The sequence below is a fragment of the Mustelus asterias genome, chromosome 26 (assembly GCF_964213995.1).
Source record: "Mustelus asterias chromosome 26, sMusAst1.hap1.1, whole genome shotgun sequence".
Classification (NCBI taxonomy): domain Eukaryota; kingdom Metazoa; phylum Chordata; class Chondrichthyes; order Carcharhiniformes; family Triakidae; genus Mustelus; species Mustelus asterias.
Genome location: NC_135826.1, coordinates 9,289,669 through 9,308,991, shown reverse-complemented (window position 1 = coordinate 9,308,991; position 19,323 = coordinate 9,289,669). Strand labels below are relative to the sequence as shown.

General features: G+C 42.8%; 1 protein-coding gene across 1 annotated transcript in view; it reads right to left on the bottom strand.

The window, feature by feature from the left end:
- Positions 1-19,323, bottom strand: part of ubxn6 (UBX domain protein 6) — a 53,890-nt gene that overhangs the window by 11,228 nt on the left and 23,339 nt on the right. Inside the window, exons 5-9 of the mRNA XM_078198140.1 lie at positions 14,100-14,197; positions 13,151-13,226; positions 9,646-9,730; positions 8,890-9,109; positions 4,105-4,235 (exon numbers count right to left, since the gene is read on the bottom strand). Of these exons, the coding sequence (XP_078054266.1) occupies positions 4,105-4,235; positions 8,890-9,109; positions 9,646-9,730; positions 13,151-13,226; positions 14,100-14,197 (610 nt within the window). The remainder of the gene's footprint in view (positions 1-4,104; positions 4,236-8,889; positions 9,110-9,645; positions 9,731-13,150; positions 13,227-14,099; positions 14,198-19,323) is intronic.

Here is a 19,323-nt window from a genome sequence, read left to right as displayed (position 1 = left end):
CTATTGGATAGGCACATGGAGTACTTCGGGATGATAGGGAGGAAATAGCTTGATCTGGGTTTCAGACAAAGCTCGGCACATCATCGTGGGCCGAAGGGCCTGTTCTGTGCTGTACTGTTCTATGTTCTATGTTCTTAACTCTTAGAGGAACATGTTGACCCTGAATGCTCTCAATAAATTTACCACCAAAAATGGGAGAGATTTACATTTACTTTGTTTTACATGCATAAAAGGGCTGATACTTCAGCTTGAGTTCACAGAATCTTTACAGTGAAGGAGGCCATTCAGCCCGTCAAGTCTGCAGTAGCTTGCTGAAAGAGCATTCTACCTAATCCCACTCCCCTAGCTCACCTGCGTAACCTTGAACATTCTCTCTCTTCACACAGCAATCCAATTCCCTTTTGAATACCTCAATCAAACCTGCCTCCACCATTCTCTCAAGAAATTTGTTTCCAGACTCCCAACAACCCTCTGGGTGGGAAAAAAAATCCTCACATCACTTCTATTCCTTTTGTCCATTATTTGGGTTTTTGCCCTCTACTTCTTGATGTGCCCTTGAGAGGGAACAGTTTCTCACTAGTTACCCAGCCCATACCCCTCAGGATCTTGAAAACCTCTATTAAGTCTCCTCTCAGCTCTCTTTTCTGTAAGGAAAACAGACACAACCTCTCCAATTTATCCTCATAGCTACAGTTGTTTATCGCTGGAATTATTCTTGTGAATCTCCTCTGTATATGCTCTAATGCCTTCACATCTTTCCTCAAGTATGGCATCCAGAACAGGAAGCAGTACTCCAGATGAGGCCCAATTAATATCTTTTACAAGTTCAACATGAGCTCCTTATTCCTGTACTCAATACCTCTATTAATAAAATCTAGGAATCTATATGCTTTATTAAGTGCTCTCCAAACATGTACCATCACCTCTCAATGACTTACATATGTATAAACCAAAGTCCCTTTGTTCCCGCACCTCCTTAACAGTTTCCCCCTTTATTTGTACTGTCGCTGCACATTCTTCCTGCCAAAATCAGATATTGATAGCCTCAGTGGAATCCCACACACATTCCCTCAAAGTGTTGGGTTATAGACATTATTTTACGCGAATCACATGCTATTAGGTAACACATTACAATACAATTGCACGCACACGCACACAATAGAGGAGAGAAGACAATAAGGAACAGGAGGCAGAGAAAATATTTGGCTCTTGGAGCCTGCTCCATGATTCAGTAAGATCATGGCGGATCTCAGATGCACTGTCCCACACTATTCTCATATCTCGCATTCCCTTAGTGCATGAAAATCTATCAGTCTACACTTCGAATGTACTCAATAGTTGGCCATTCACAGCTCTCCACTGCAGAGAATTCCAAACATTTTGAGGACGCCAACCCTTATTCTAAAACCGTGACCCCATGTTCTAGGTTTCCCAGTCAGGGCAAACATTTTCTCATCATCCGCCCCACCAAACCCCTGAAGAAATTTACACACTTCAAACAGATCATTTCTCATCCTTCTGAGCTCCAATGAATATAGTCCGAGTCAACTCACCACGTGTTAAGCAGCGGGGGGTGCGGTGGCAATGGGGGCATGAGTTGTGGGAATGTGGTCAATGATTGGCAGTGATGGGGTCATGTGTACAGCACCTAGTGGGTGATGGTTAACAGTTGGTAGTGGTCACATGTTGGGTAGGATGAGAGCCCCATGAGCCACTGGGGTTTGAGGGGAAGGGAGACAGTTGCAGGCCGATGGAGAGCGATGGGGGGAGGGGGGGGGCGGGGAGCAGGTAGGAATCAGACTAGATGATATCAATCATCCCAAACATTATCGAGCTGTGCGAATGTGTCCCGATTCAGCCAGTCCCGGGCTGGCAGGGGTTTCCAGCTGATGTTAAAGTTTGTAGAGGATTACGGAGGCCACCAGTGCCAGACCTCTGGCCTCAAAGACCCCCTCTCTCCGCGGCTAGAGCACCCAGGTTAAAGGCCATCCACCTGCAGTGTTGCAGGTTTTAACAGCACCTTGCAGGACTGAGGTGCTGTTAAAACAAGCAGCGATTTCCCTCTCCTGCTGCTTCAATGGAGATTAAAGATCCCATGGTCCCTATATGAAGAACTTTTTCCTGTTGTAATAACCAACATTACTCTCTATGGACTCTCATCATTCCTCCCTCTCTCCTTCACTAACTCTCAATAATCAAAAGGTGGGGTGGAGAACAGGAGATCTCTCTCCCAGGCCCTGCTGCCATATTTTTGCTCACTCACCAACCCGTCCTATCCCTTTGCAACTTCCTTGCGTCCTCCTCAGTCCTTAACCTTCCCACCTAACTTTGTATCATTAGTAAACTTGGAAACATTACACTTGGTCCTTCATAGCTAAAGCCCAAGTATTGGCCCTTGCAGTATCCTGCTAGTTACAGCCCAGCAACCCAAAAAAGTCCCATCTATTCCAATTCTCGGTTTGACTAATCCTCAATCCATGACCTCTAATCCCACAAATTACAACTTTGTGCAAAAGCCTCATGTGTATAGATTTCTTGAAAATCCAAACACACTGCACGAGTTACATCCTCAAAAAGCTTTGAACAGATTTGTTAAACACTAGTTGCCCCTTCATAAATTTATGTTGATACAGCTTAATCATACTATGATTTTCTAAGTGCCCTGTTACCAATTCCATAATAATAGATTCTTAGCATTTGATTACTAATGTTAGGCTATTGGGCCTATTGTTCCACATTTTCTCTCTTTCTCCTTCCTTGAACAGCAGGTTTATGTTTGCTAACTTTCAATCCACAAGATTTCTTCTGGAATCCAAAGAATACTGGAAGACCAAATTTATACATTATGTCTACCACCACCTATTTTAAAACCCTAAGCCATCAGGCCCAAGGAACTTGTCGCTATTTAGTTCCTATCATTTATTCAGTTCTATTTCTTAACTTATATTGATTTCTTATACTGAAGGATATAGCCTGGTTTGGAGGATATGGACTATGAAGAAAGGTTGAACAAACTTGGATTGTTTTTATTGGAGCATCGGAGGATGAGGGGGGACCTGATAGAGGTTTACAAGATGACAGACTTGGATAGAGTGGATAGTCAGAATCTTTTTCCCAGGGTTGAAGGGTCAATTACTCGGAGGTATAGGTTGAAAGTGAGAGGGGGAAAGTTTAAAAGAGGCAAGTCTTTCACACAGAGGGTGGTGAATGCCTGGAATGCGCTGCTGGAGGAGGTGGTGGAAGCAGATTCTACAACAAATGTTCAAGAGGCATCTGGATAGATACAGGAATAGGCAGGGAAGAGAGGGATACGGACTACGTAGAGACAAGAAAATATTAGATGAGAGGCGCATCTGTGTCAGCACAGACTTGGTGGGTCGAAGGGCCTGTTCCTGTGCTGTTGTTTGTTCTTCAAGTTCCCCATTCTCACTCGACCCTTGATTCCCTATTATTTTAAATGTCTCTGTCATTTCCTTCTTTTTCATTATAATTTCACCTGTCTCTGTTGGGTCCAGATTTCCTTTCATTAATCTCATCCTTTTTCATACCTATAGAAATGTTGCAATCTGTTTTTGTCTCTTTTGAGTTTTACTCCAATATCCTCCTCTCTCTTCCCTTGTCAATTCATTTGCCAAATTTGAAAATCCTCCCAATCTTGCTACTCTTTTTGCTGACAATAGAAGCCTCTTCATTTGATTTAATATTAGTTTTAATTCCTCTTGCTAGCATCCTCGAGAGTTGACCCGCTTGAAATCTTTACAAAAAGTATTCAACACTACATCTTGCAATCAGAAAAGATCACAGGCAGAAAGGATCTTGTGCATCAAACATAACACACAAAAGAATGGTGTAAAAATTGTGACTTTATGCTTTTATACATAATAGATCACCATAAATAGATATGCATCATCAGTTAGATATTAATATTTGTGTATCTTTCGTAGAATAAAATTACTTAACCCAATACAGGATTCCACCAAAATTTAAAAGAATTGGAGGGATTATCAACTTAAAATCAAGAAATGAGTGAAGTGACATGTTTTGGGGATTTAAAAGCTCCTAAGAGTATGGCCAGACTGGCTGCAGTCTAAAAAGCAAGATTACCTTGTAAAATGTATCCATCCGGAAACCTTACGCGCAAGAGTGTGTAGTTATATTTCTTCAACTCCCTCTGCTCATCTCTCTCCCGCATGGCTTTAGTTCTCAGTTTAGACATCCTATCCAAAGCTTCTGATCTGCCAACACACATCCCATTGCCACATTAATCAATACAACAAAGACCTGCACAAACAATTTAGTGTGAATTTTAAAATAGGGAAGGTTATTTATTATCACACATTTCCCCTAGAGGCTTAAAAACACGTCACACTCATTCAACTCTCACATACTATCACTCACACAAAGATAGATACAGGTGAAGGGGAAGCCTGTGGTTTCTGAGATGAATCAATGCTCGAGTTGAAGTGAAGTTCTTATAAAGCAGAGCATTTTTCAGTAAGCCTCTTGTAGTCGAATTACCAGGAGGTTACCAGGCGAACTTGAAATTGGACCAGGTTGGGGAAGAGTCCTTCTCCCAGTTTCAAGATATGGCAGTTTATTACCTTGGTTGCTTAGCTGACTCGCAGTGGGTTCAATGGCTGTCAGATGAATCTCTGTCTCAGCTTCTTGCTGAATTTTTAAAGTAGACCACAAAATGGCCTCCTCACCATGCGACTTGCACAAGTTAAAAGTCCTTTATTTCCGAAAATTGTGCGTTGTCGTTTGACACTTTGAAATTCACCAAGTCTAGTTTGGAAGATCGACTATCATAATACAACAGAAGGTCGATGGGAATCAAATCACATTCGTCCAATACACATTGGATTTCAATGTTTCTTTTGTCCGCGTGAAACAGAAAGATGAGCCAACTGGAAGGCTGCAGCTCTTTTGTTGACAGTCCATCCTTAAACAGGGGGGTATGTGAATTCTCCGGATGGCTGTGAATGTCCATATTTAACTGAATATTTGCTTGAGACTCAGGGTTGTCTGGAACTCACAAACCAAATGGTCACATGGTGCGCAATGGTCATTTTAATAGACTGTTTGTGTTGAAAGTTTTTAAAGTATTAACTAAAAGTTAATATACCGGAACACGAAAAGTCAATCCGGTAGCAAGTTCCACATTCTACTCATTCTTAGAGTAAAGACTTTCCTGAATTATCAATTGAGCTTATTAGTGTCAATCTTATATTTATGGTCCTTTATGGACTCTTGCACAAGTAAAAACATCTTCCTTACAGATAGTCTATTACACCTCTTATCTATTAGACCACCTCAGCCTTTTCTCAGAAACAAAATTTAAACTTGTTCAGCCTTATAGCTATTACCTCTCAGCTCCGATATCATCTTTGTAAATCATTTTTGCATTTGTACTTTCAGCAATGCCTTGGTATCCTTTACATAATAGAGTTTAGAAAAGTTCAGGGTACTTAACTGTGACAGTGTCATCTAGAATTCACTCATTACATTGCTTGCCAACAACTCATGCTAAATAACTCTGGTGATAAGACAAGGACAGTATTTGATTCAATTACGATAACATTAAACGGAAAGGGTAATTTTGTACTTGTGTAGGGCCTCGCATGTCTTCAGAACACCCCAAAATGCTTCAGATGCAATGACTCACCAAATAACGTATTGTCGCCGAGACATAGGGAGGGAATTTGCATTCAACAAAGAACAATTGTTTAACATAGAAACTAGAAGCAAGAGTAGGCCATTTGGCCCTTCTGAGCCTTCTCCACCATTCATTTTGATCATGGTCGATCATCAAATTCAATATCCTGATTCCTCCTTCCCCCCCCATATCCCTTGATGCCCTGAGCCCCAAGAGCTACATCTAATTTCTTCTTGAAATTATAGCATTTTGGCCTCAACTATTTTCTGTGGTAGTGAATTCCACAGATTCACCACTCTCTCGGTGAAGAAAGTTCTCCTCACCTCAGTCCTAAAAGGTTTACCCCTTATCCTCAAACTATGAGCCCTACTTCGAGACTCCCCCACCCCTAGTTCCGGACTCTTCCACCATCGGGAACATTGTCTCTGAATCAACCCTGTTTAATCCTGTTAGAATTTTGTAAGTTTCTATGAGTTTGATGGCAGGAAGAATGTGTGCGCGAATGATGGAGGGCTGCCAGTAATTATGGAGCTGTATCTCAGGAGACATCTTCAGGAGCAGATACAAAGAGGAGGAGAATATCCATACAGAACTCAGTGCCATTGCTGCACAAACACATCTTTGCTATCAAAGGGGAGAAACTATTCCTTTGGAAAGTTATTGGGGTGGCACGGTGACACAGTGGTTAGCACTGCTGCCTCACAGCTCCAGGGTTCGATTCCCAGCTTAGGTCACTGTCTGTGTGGAGTTTGCACGTTCTCCCTGTGTCTGCATGGGTTTCCTCCGGGTGCTCCGGTTTCCTCCCACAGTCCAAAGATGTGCAGGTTAGGTTGATTGGGCATGCTAAATTGCCCATAGTGTTCTGGGATGTGTAGGTTAAAGGGATTAGTGGGGTAAATGTGTGGGGTTGTGGGGATTGTTGTCGGTGCAGACTCGATGGGCCGAATGGCCTCCTTCTGCACTGTAGGGTTTCTATGATTTATACAAAAGAAATGGTACAACCAAGAGACAGAGAAACAGTGATTTATACAATTTATAGCTAAATTAGCACAGTGCTATAGAGGTACAACGATTGTGCCAATATGGCAACATACAGACTGGCACTTAAGAATCCCACATCTAGTTCCTCAAACTCGATCAGCATTGGCTGCATGCAGAATTTAGGCTCTGAAAATAGTCAGAAAAGAAGTCGATAATACAACATACACAGAGGTTAATTGGACCTGTGACTTACTTAGCCTTGACAACACTGACCAGTCTGAAAACGGTGTCCTAACATTACACTAAAGTGGACCTGAAAGAGTAACTTTAGCTTTGCTTCAGTGCAAACCTGGTCCTCCCACTAAGACATGGCCTGGGACTGCTTTTGAAAATCGCCATATTTTGGCAACATTGCCTGCTCTCTTGCATCCCTTAGCAACCACAATAAAGAAACACTGGCACTTTTGATTCAGAATTTGGGGGAAATAGTGTCATGACCAGAATCTGGTAATGTTATTCAGCTTGGTCAAAGAATAAAATCAGCCAATAACTTCTATAAAACCTTTGCTTTTGCCAACTGTTGCTGTTATTCAAGTGGTTTAAACAGTCTGTTAATGTCTCTTAGACAACAGCATCTGGCATCAATCACTACCAGAGAAAAAGGCAATTAAAAAATAATCCCTCCTTGCCTTCCATAGCCATGCTTGCATAAATAAAATTTTAAAGTTTCTTTTAAAATGTTTGTTTTGTTACACTGCTGTACAAGTGCCAGCAGTCCTGACACGGACAGACACAGCTTATGATAACGTCAAAGATAAAGTTGCCAGATTTGCTAAGGCTATCCACAAGAAGACAAGTGTGTCACGGGCTGGCACAATACTAACATGATACAAAAGAGAATACAGCAGGATATGGATAGGCTGGAAAATTGAGCAGGAAAATTAGGCAGAGAAATGGAATTTAATCCAGACAAATGCAAGGTGATGCATTTTGGTAGATCCAATTTAGGCATGAGCTAGAAAATAAATGGGCAGAACCATTAGGAGCATAGACACACAAATCTGGGAGTACAGGTCCACAGATCCTTAAAAGTGGCAGCACAGGTGGAAAAGAATGTGAAGAAGGTACGTGGCACGCTTGCCTTCATCAGCCAGGACATTGAGTATAAAAGTTGACAAATTATGTTACAGTTATATAAAACATTGGTTAGGCCACATTTGGAATATGTCCAATTCTGGTCACCACACTACCAGAAGGACGTGGAGGCTTTGGAGAGAATACAGAAAAGGTTTACCAGGATGTTGCCTGGTAAGGAGGTTATTAGTTATAAAAAGATTGAATAAACTGGGATTGTTCTCCCTGGAAAGGCAGAGGCTGAGGGGTGACCTGATAGAAGTTTTCAAAATTATGAGGGGCATAGAGAAGGTGAACGGTTGGAAGCTTTTTCCCCAGGGCAGAAATTACAATTACAAGGGGGCACAAGTTCAAGATAAGGGGAGAAAGGTTCGGTGGAGATGTGCAGCGGAAGGTTTTTTTTACACAGAGGGTAGTGGGGGCCTGGAATGCACTGCCAAGTGAGGTGGTTGAGGCAGTTACTTTAGCGACATTTAAGACTTATCTGGATAGATACAAGAACAGGCAGGGAATAGAGGGATACAGGTCTAGAAAGGACAATGTGATCGGTGGGCCGAAGGGCCTGTTCCTGCGCTGTACTGTTCTTTGTTCAAAAGAGGCTCGATCAGGATTAAAGCAGAGGGATCTTTGTGAAGAAAGTGCCACCAATTCATACATGGAAGCAGCTGAGCCTTGTGGGCCGAAGGCAGAAATCTATAACTCACTGTGTGAAGGTCGAAGGAAGTAAACCTGTTTCATTGCTCTGTAAGGCAGAGCAGTGGAAATAGTGATAACACACTTTCCACTGTACTCAGCAACTGGAACACACACAAGAAAGAACAGAAAAACCATCCTAAAGCTCTGAATTATTTGTTTAAGCAAAGTATTTTTGTTAAAATAATCAGTGTCAGATTAGCCCATTTCCAAGTCAGAAGGTGGCGTAATCTAATCTGACAATTTAGTACCAAGAAGGTGCAGAGTTCAGATAAACATAAAAAGCTGCAGTCATAAGATGGCTAGGGTTGGTACGCTGGCAGGGTGAGATCAGGCCTTCTTCATGCAGACATATCCAAGTTTTAAAAACATAACTGTGCTTCCAATGATGCAATGCACTGGCACGTGTGTGAATCAAGCCATACCTCATCAGCTGCTCCCGTTTAATTTCTTCAGCAGACAGGTTGTAGAACTCGTTGGGCAACTCAAACCTTGCTGCCTGGGGTGAAGGTCGAAAAACCTGGATCCGTCGATCTAATTGCGCTCTCACAGGCTCAGCACTTAAAAGCTCATCCTTGTACTGTCTAAGCTCTTCAAATGTGGTGAGAAATTCCTCATTTAGCACATAAAAATCCTCTTCATTTTCTATACAAGAAAGATAAAGGGTTTGTTACACTAAACCATAAAAAGGTCAATTTCTTAACTACACTGAAATTTCACTTCAAATGGTTTCTCCTCCTCTGCAGAGCTGCCACTAACAAAGTGCCCATGCCAGAACAACTCGATTCATTCCCAGTGGAGCTAGAACTTTGGACCAGCCCGGAAGTCAAACTGAAGACACTAACCCAAGAGAAATTGGGCTGTGCACTGATGAAAAGGTTGGGGTGGGTGTGTGGTGAGGGGAAAACCTTTTCTTCAAGGTGTCCTATTTCAATGTCACATCAGACCATTGGATGATAATAGGCAGACTGTCAAAACTGTAATTTTTTTCTGGTCGATTGGAGGAAATTTCAGCTTAATGATTCAAGCAAGGTTGAAACTTGTTAAAAGTAGGCACTAATCCATTTTAGCATCAATGTTAGTACACATACTCGCACACAACTACACAGTACTTAACCGGGAGAAAATTGGCTGCTTAGGTGCAGCAATCTATTTGGGAGTTACTATAGATTTGTGGTTACCTTGTCCTGCTACTTGCAACGTTTTCCTTTCAAACCCAATCGACTGTAAAAATTCATGTGTTCCTTCCAGTTCAGATATCCTTTCCTTGATAAGGCAAGAAGAAAAGGGAGGTGGAATGAGAGAGAGAATACTTCAATGTACACCTACTCAAAAAGATTGACTGCTAATCCATCTAAGCTTTTGATTATTCTCATTAAGATTGTTAACAAATCATGGAAGAACGATAAAAGGACAAGAATAATGACTGATGGTTAAACTAGCTAAGCAAGAAGCTAAATATGACAGTGACATACTGAGGAAGGGAATTCCAGGATTTTTTACTCAGGAATGGTGAAGGAATAACAATAGAGTTCTAAGTCAAGATGGTGTATGGCTTGGAGGGAATTTGCAGATGATGGTGTTTCAATGTGTATGTGTTAGATTCTCTTTTATGGAGCTAGTCTTTGCCTGACACAAGGGTGGTGTGAATGATACTTACTGCTCATCAGATCAAGGCTCGATGTTGTCCAGGTCTTACTGCAAATGGACATGGATTGCTTCAATATGAGGGGTTGCAAATAGTAAGAATCATTATGCAATCATCAGCGAAAATCCCACTTCTGACCTTATGATAGAGAGAAGTGGTTGAAAATGGTTGGGCCTAGGAGATTATCCTGAGGGACTCCTGCAGTGATGTCTTAAAACTGAGACAGAGATGATTGACTTCTAACAATCACAACCACCTTCCTTATTGCTAGGTATGACTCCAGCCAATAGAGTGATTTCCCCCAATAAATATTGACTTCAGTTCTGTGAGGGTTCCTTGATGCTGCCTTGATGTCAAGGGCAGTCATTCTCACCTCCACTCGAGTCCACTTTTGGACCTGGGCTGTAATGAGGTCAGGAGCTGAGCAGCCCTAGTGGAACCTGAACAGGGTGTCAGTGGCTGATTAATGTTGTAAAACCCTGCTGATGTTATGTGCAAGAGTGTTCCAACCTGAAACATTGGTTTCACATGGGGTTTCTTTTTGGATATTAGTGAGAAACGTTTGCAGAAACAGAACTCAGGCCTCTCTTTTGTTAATAAATACTTGTATTTGTTTGTTTAAGTAGAAGACAATAAAACACTACAAAGAACAATCTTATACTTCAGCAAATTAACAGTAAGCACTTAGTCCCTCAAAGACTTAAACCCAAAAATATCGGTTTCCCACGTACCTAAACTCTGCTGAGACCCTGTTTCCCAAACAACAACCATAAATCTATTGGTCAAATCTAGCCAGTAATTACCACACCCTACAGCTCAAGTGGCCAGGACTTGGGAATGGTCTTCAGTTCAGTGAAGAAAACAATCTTTTGCACAAACTGGCTTGCCTTTAGCACTTCATCGCTGGATGAGCTGAGAATGGCTGCCTATCTCTCGTTCCTGCTGCTGCTTCTTCAACACCTCACCTGTGTCTAAGATGCTTCCTGGCTCACAGCACTCTGACTACTAATTGTACCAATTGCAAAGAACACCCTGTGCCCAGCTCTTTCCTTTCTCTTCAGTGCTGCCCAGACGTTTTTAACAAAATGCATGGCAGTTTGATTTTAGTTGTGCATTCATTTAATAGCACACTAACATTTCACTGTTTGAGAACACTATCGAGCAAACCTTTCGTCATTTTCTGATGATCAAGAGTAGATTGATGGAGCAGTAAATAGCCAAATTGGATTTTCGTACACAGGAAATAGGTGAGCAATTTTCCACATTGTTGGGGAGATGTCAGTGTTGCAGTGTACTGGAATAGCTTGGCTAGGGGCATGGCTAGTTTTTGGAGCACAAGTTTCAGTACTATTGCCAGAATATTGTCAGGGCCCTTAGCCTTTGCAGTAGCCAGTGCCTTCAGCACTTTCTTGCTTTCATGTGGAGTGAATCAAATTTGCTGAAGACTGTCATCTGTGATGCTGGGGATCTCAGGAAGAGACTGAGATGGATCAATCATTTGGCATTTCTGGCTGAAGGGTTGCCAGCAAAGCTGTTTTTGCATTTCTCAATAGCATTCCCCACTGGCACCAGATTCTTCACATTTCCACAAGGATATTTGCCGAAATGATTTTCGAGCCGTCACAATGCAGTTCCTAATATGCTAGTTCTGGTTACATTCAAATTGTGGATCTCATTCAGGAAGGTCACAGGGTGATTCAAAAAAAGTGGGAAAATATCACACACAGTTATGCTGAGATGAGAGACTGCCTAGAGTGTAAGACATGGAGTAGAGGAAGCTTTACTTCACATCTAATAACGCAGCACCTGATGTGGGAATACTTGGTGGACTGAGTACCATAACATCCATCACCTTCAAAACATGTTTTAAATTGTCCAGATTTTCTCAAGATTAAGTGCTTCTGTTAACTTTCTGCATACCTTTTGAAATGGGACTCGATTAGGATTACTCATTTTCTGAACGACACAAAGATTGCTGGAGTTGCGGATAGTGATGAACATTGTCAGAGAATACAGCAGGATATAGATAGGCTGGAGCATTGGGCGGAGGAATGGCAGATGGAATTTAATCCAGATAAATGCGAAGTGATGCATTTCGGTAGATCTAATGTAAGGGGGAGCTATACAATAAATGGCAGAACCATCAGGAGTATAGACACACAGAGAGACCTGGGTGTAGAAGTCCACAGATCCTTAAAGGTGGCAGCACAGGTGGCGAGGGTGGTGAAGGCGGCATATGGCATGCTTGCCTTTATTGGACGGGGCATAGAATATAAAAGTTGGCATATGATGTTGCGGCTGTATAGAACGTTGGTTAGGCCACATTTGGAATACTGCGTCCAGTTCTGGTCGCCACACTACTAGAAGGACGTGGAGGCTTTGGAGAGAGTACAGAAAAGGTTTACCAGGATGTTGCCCGGTATGGAGGGTCTTAGCTATGAGGAGAGATTGGGTAAACTGGGGATGTTCTCCCTGGAAAGACGGAGGATGAGGGGCGACCTAATAGAGGTGTATAAAATTATGAAGGGCATAGATAGGGTGAACAGTGGGAAGCTTTTTCCCAGGTTGGAGGTGACGAACACTGGGGTCACAGGTTCAAGGTGAGGGGGGCAAGGTTCAACACAGATGTCAGGGGGACGTATTTTACACAGAGGGTGGTGGGGGCCTGGAATGCACTCCCAAGCAAGGTGATTGAGGCGGATACGCTGGGATCGTTTAAGACTTAACTGGATAGCCGCATGAACAGACTGGGAATAGAGGGATACAAACGAATGGACTAGTTGGGCACATGAGCGGCGCAGGCTTGGAGGGCCGAAGGGCCTGTTCCTGTGCTGTATTGTTCTTTGAATTTGTTAAAACTCCATTTGTATTGAGTGAGGTTCTGGACTTTTAGCAGTTGTTTTTTAAGTTTGTTTCAATTCCATCCATTCTACTATGAAAGACATCAGCCAACAGACATGATACACATGTGGCTCAAACTAGCACTCCAATCCAAATGGTTTTATAAGAGAAGAAATAAAACTGATTAAGGCTTTTACCTGGAAGATTTTATTTTGCAACTTGATTTTTCTGTATTTCTCTTCATTCGGATTATTGCATATGTTATCAATGTATCTGCAATTTTAAATAAATTTTACATAGCTAAAGAAATGCAGAGAAATTCATTTTATATAAAAAGACAGGAAAAGTACAAAATATAGAAGCTAATATACTGGATGACATTGCAGGACTATCAACATCTATACAAACCAAAAACCGTTTGTTTTTCCAGAGGATGTCAGCGTATAAACTACAAATTTGAGCCGAAATGATCAAGAGTTGACAGTGTTACTGAGGAGAGGAGGAAAGGGTTATGGTTACCACACATCACAACAGGGGCAGCAAGATGGCACACTGGTTAGCACTGCTGCCTCACAGCGCCAGGGACCTGTGTTCAATTCCAGCCTCCAGTCTCCCCCTGTCTGCATGGGTTACCTCCGGGTGCCCTGGTTTCCTCCCACAATCCAAAGATGTGCAGGTTAGGTGGATTGATGGGGTAAATGTGTGAGGTTCCAGGAATAGGGTGGGGGAAAGGGCCTCCGTAAGGTACTCTGTCGAAGAGGGTCAGTGCAGACTCAATGGGCCGAACAGCCTTCTTCTGCACTCTAGGGATTCTATGAAAAGGCAACAAATCCAGAGAACTGTTCATAGAACAACAGTCAAACATCAGAGGGACAAAGATATCAGGAGAGATACAAAGCAACTCTATTCAGAGTAGCTGGAGGTGGTGAGCTTGGCTCAGAGATGAAAATGAACAAATAAATTTGTGAACAATACTAGTCTTCATGTTATAAAAAGAACATAGACGCAAAGGAGAAGGTGCAAAAAGATTTGCTAGAATGTTACTGAATTGAGAAATTATACCGATCAGGAAAGATTGAACAAACATTTAGGCATTCTGGTAGTTTGGAATGAATCAAATGGAAGCAACAATTGACTGTTACTTACTTGCCAATAGTTTCACAAGCAATCTTTATTCTCTCTTTATCTTTATTAAATGTATGAATCATCATTAGAGAGGCTCGTACAGGATCATCAGCAAATTTCTGGATTGGAAACATATGCTCCATTTAGAAAGGATGTGCAACTGAGAACGTGCAACTACAATAACTTTCATTTTTAATATTCAAAACATTTCACCAACAAAAGAGCAAGGGAGCACAGACACCAGGGTGAGAGGTGGTGTCTGAAGGCCTAATTGGAAAAATGGTATAGAGACACAGCTCACCATACAATATGTGCAGAAGTGCTCCTTACATTTAATGAAACAACAGCTAAAGACTATGATAAAATTTTAATATTTCCAGCCTTGCAACTCAGCACCAATTTTTGCCTTTTGAAACTGAACCTTTCAGGTGCTAGTCACCCTCCGGTGCATCACCTAAATTACCCGTTATATTCACAGACGCACCTCAAAAGCAAATGCAGGCACAAAATCTTATTGTCAAGGACATTAAATCCAAGCCAGATTCTACTCCCACCCAAAAATGTATTTAGATGAATATAATGGACACATACCTACCTCTACACTTCCAGCAGTAATCATCGTGAAGTAGTCATGAGTGGGATCCCAGGTTGATAGAACAAAGAACAAAGAACAATACAGCACAGGAACAGGCCCTTCGGCCCTCCAAGCCTGCGCCGCTCATGTGCCCACTAGACCATTCTTTTGTATCCCTCTATTCCCAGTCTGTTCATGCGGCTATCTAGATAAGTCTTAAACGATCCCAGTGTGTCTGCCTCAATCACCTTGCTTGGCAGTGCACTCCAGGCCCCCACCACCCTCTGTGTAAAATACGTCCCCCTGACATCTGTTTTGAACCTTGCCCCCCTCACCTTGAACCCGTGACCCCTTGTGCTCGTCACCTCCAACCTGGGAAAAAGCTTCCCACTGTTCACCCCATCTATGCCCTTCATAATTTTATACACCTCCATTAGGTCGCCCCTCATCCTCCGTCTTTCCAGGGAGAACAACCCCAGTTTACCCAATCTCTCCTCATAGCTAAGACCCTCCATACCAGGCAACATCCTGGTAAACCTTCTCTGTACTCTCTCCAAAACCTCCACGTCCTTCTGGTAGTGTGGCGACCAGAACTGGACGCAGTATTCCAAATGTGGCCTAACCAACGTTCTATACAGCCGCAACATCATATGCCAACTTTTATATTCTATGCCCCGTCCAATAAAGGCAAGCATGCCATATGCCGCCTTCACCACCCTCTCCACCTTTAAGGATCTGTGGACTTCTACACCCAGGTCCCTCTGTGTGTCTATACTCCTGATGGTTCTGCCATTTATTGTATAGCTCCCCCTTACATTAGATCTACCGAAATGCATCACTTCGCATTTATCTGGATTAAATTCCATCTGTCATTTCTCCGCCCGATGTTCCAGCCTATCTATATCCTGCTGTATTCTCTGACAATGTTCATCACTATCCGCAACTCCAGCAATCTTCGTGTCGTCCGCAAACTTACTATCACACCAGTTACATCTTCCTCCAAATCATTTATATATATCACAAACAACAGAGGTCCCAGTACAGAGCCCTGCGGAATACCACTAGTCACAGACCTCCAACCGGAAAAAGACCCCTCCACTGCTACCCTCTGTCTTCTATGGCTAAGCACAGTAAGAAGTCTCACAACACCAGGTTAAAGTCCAACAGGTTTATTTGGTAGCAAATACCATAAGCTTTCGGAGCACAGCTCCTTTCTTCGCCATTTGACGAAGGAGCTGTGCTCCGAAAGCTTATGGTATTTGCTACCAAATAAACCTGTTGGACTTTAACCTGGTGTTGTGAGACTTCTTACTGTGCTTACCCCAGTCCAACGCCGGCATCTCCACATCATGACTACCTTCTATGGCTAAGCCAGTTCTCCATCCATCTAGCTCGCTCACCTTTTATCCCGTGAGATTTAACCTTTTGCACCAGCCTGCCATGAGGGACCTTGTCAAACGCTTCACTAAAATCCATATAGACGACATCCACGGCCCTTCCCTCGTCAATCATTTTTGTCACCTCCTCAAAAAACGCAACCAAATTTGTGAGGCATGACCTCCCTCGTACAAAACCATGCTGTCTATCGCTAATGAGATTATTCAGTTCTAAATGCACATATATATGATTTGTCCTTCCCAGCCCATGGGTTCGGAGGCCTGTTGTTTAGCCCCTTTTGCTATGCCTACCAGTTTCCTGCCCATCCAATTCCCAGCACACATTGGCGCAAACCCAGGAAAATCTCCTCTGGCATTTTGCGTTACTCATTTAAAAACAATTCTTTAAAAATCCTCTCTCTTTGGAAAAAATTGCCCCAAGAGCCAAAGTCATGCCGAGGAGAAAAAGAGTTTAAAGTTGGAGATCAACGGTCGCAGGCTGGTATAAAGGGTTTGAGGAGGTTGCAGAGGTCAGAAGGAAGAATAAAGAACAAAGAAAAGTACAGCCCAGGAACAAGCCCTTCGGCCCTCCAAGCCTGTGCCGATTATGATGCCTTAACTAAAAAAAACCTTCTGTCCTTACTCAGCCCGTATCCCTCCGTTCCCTCCCTATTCATTTTCCCATCCAGATGCTTCTTAAATTTTGCTAATGTGCCTGCTTCCACCGCCTCCTCTGGCAGTGCATTCCAAGCACCCACCACTCTCTGCGTGAAAAACATTCACCACACATCTCCCACAACAGGAGCCAAAAAGAATTAAGTCTTTGAATTCAAAGGTTTGGGAGATGAAGCCTGGAAGGATAATGGTGTCAGGAAATCACAGTTTAGTTTAATCATAGAAACCCTACAGTGCAGAAGGAGGCCATTCGGCCCATCGAGTCTGCACCGACCACAATCCCACAAATTTACCCACTAATCCCTCTAACCTACGCATCTCAGGACTCTAAGGGACAATTTTTAACCTGGCCAATCAACCTAACCCGCACATCTTTGGACTGTGGGAGGAAACCGGAGCACCCGGAGGAAACCCACGCAGACACGAGGAGAATGTGCAAACTCCACACAGACAGTGACCTGAGCCGGGAATCGAACCCGGGACCCTGGAGCTGTGAAGCAGCAGTGCTAACCACTGTGCTACCGTGCCGCCCCAGTTTAAGCTAGAATTCAGGTAAATAAGATATATTATAGTGGACCCACAGGAATAATAAATGTCATTTGTCGAATAAAACGTATTTTTTAAAACCAAGATTACAACCAAATTTCTTTCAATACTTGGCAGATCCAGGTTCAAATTTAATATTTACCAGGCCAGCATTAGAAACACGGTTCATTTTTCCTCCTCTTTCGGGATTCTTGCTACTTAAACAACACCCACTCAAATTTGCCCTCACATCACTTGATGGCGAAGATTTTCAGTCTCCTCGTCTGCTATAGGCCAGGCACCAATTAAACACTGGTTCAAAGGGCATCACTGAATGTAACCAACTATTATGAGGTCAGCACACAGTCACACAGAGAGTCCCTTAAATACACAAAGCTGATGCCTAATTAACCTCAGTTGCAATTTTAGAAAAATCTGTGGAAGAGTCAGCACAGGTTCAATGGCCTCCTTCTGTGCTGTATCCTATGATTCTAGGATGAATTTGATGTGAATACCAATATAAAAGGTAAGCTCTGTGCATTATTGATTTTCTATTTTTCTCCACCCTCTCTGCCATTAAAAATGGTTTTTTTTTGCCCACACTTGCATTATTTGCCTTGCTCAGGGAGGTAGTGGTAATGTCACTGGGTTGTAATCCAGAAATCAAGAGGACATGGGTTCAAATCCCACCACGGCAGCTGGTGGAATTTAATTCGCTAAATAAATCTGGAATATAAAGCTAGTCTCAGTAATAGCGACCACGAAACTATCAATTGTTGTAAAAAACCCATCTGGTTCACTAATGTCCTTTCGGGAAGAAAATCTATTAGCCTTACCTGTCTGGCCTACATGCGACTCCAGATCCACAGCAATGTGGCTGACTCTTAACTGCCTTCTGAAATGATCTAGCCACTCAGTTCAAGGCTAATTAGGGATGGACAACAAATGCTCATCTTATTGGTGAAAGCGATACTCACATCCAATGAAAAGAAACCTTTTTTTTTTTAAAACCAGTCCTTGAGGCATTCACGTTGCTATTTTTCTTGTTAATATGATTCATAGCTGTTTGTTCTTTTACTATAACTGTGGTTTTCTGGGACATTTCAGATGCCATAGATATCAATTATGTGTACTGAATTACCTCCAGGTCAACCCAGGAAGGACGCTCATGAACCAGCTGGTTATTTGCAACATTCCATCCCAGTTTCATAGTCACCTTTTTGATTGACTGAAGTCAAACTAAACTCATTACCTCAAGTTGCTACTCCAGCAGAACCACTGCATACTGTGTCTATGTTGAATTTAGCTGAACTATCATTTCACAGGCACTGGACATGCACTTGGACATCAGTCAAGGGATTATTCTCACATAGATGCCAGGGTTCTATCTTACCATGGGGGCATTGCATGTGAGTGTCGCTGGCGAGGCCAGCATTTCTTGCTCATCCCTAGTTGCCCTTCAGAAGGTGGTGGTGAGCTGCCTTCTTGAACTGCTGCAATCAGACGTGTAGCTACACCCAGTGTTGTTAGGGAGGGAACTCCAGTATTGTGACCCAGCGACAGTGAAGGAATGGCAATATATTTCCAAGTCAGAATGGTGAGTGACTTGGAGGGGAACCTCCAGGTGGTGGTTTTCCCAGGTGTTTGCTGCTCTTGTCCTTCTAGATGATAGTGGCTGTGGGTTTGGAAGGTGCTGCCGAAGGACATTGGTGAGTTCCTGCAGTGCACACATACACAGCTGCCACTGTTCATTGGTGGTGGAAAGGTTGAATGTTTGTTGAAGGGGTAGCAATCAAGCCGGCTGCTCTGTCCTGGATGGGGTCGAGTATCCTGAGTGTTGTTGGAGTGGCACCCATCCAGACCATTACATTCCGGAACCCAAACCCATTCCCAAGTGACAAATTCACAAGCTCATTTTAGTAGTTAGCTTCTGGAACACAGAAGCTAACTGCAGCATCCCTATGAGCTCCCTACTAATTCCAGCAAGCAGTACAGGTTGAGATGGAACAGTGACTTTTCTGATCTATGTTGCTTACCATATGCCTGTTCCATCGAATGTCTATAATAATCAGCGAGAGTACTTTCCTGTAAAATA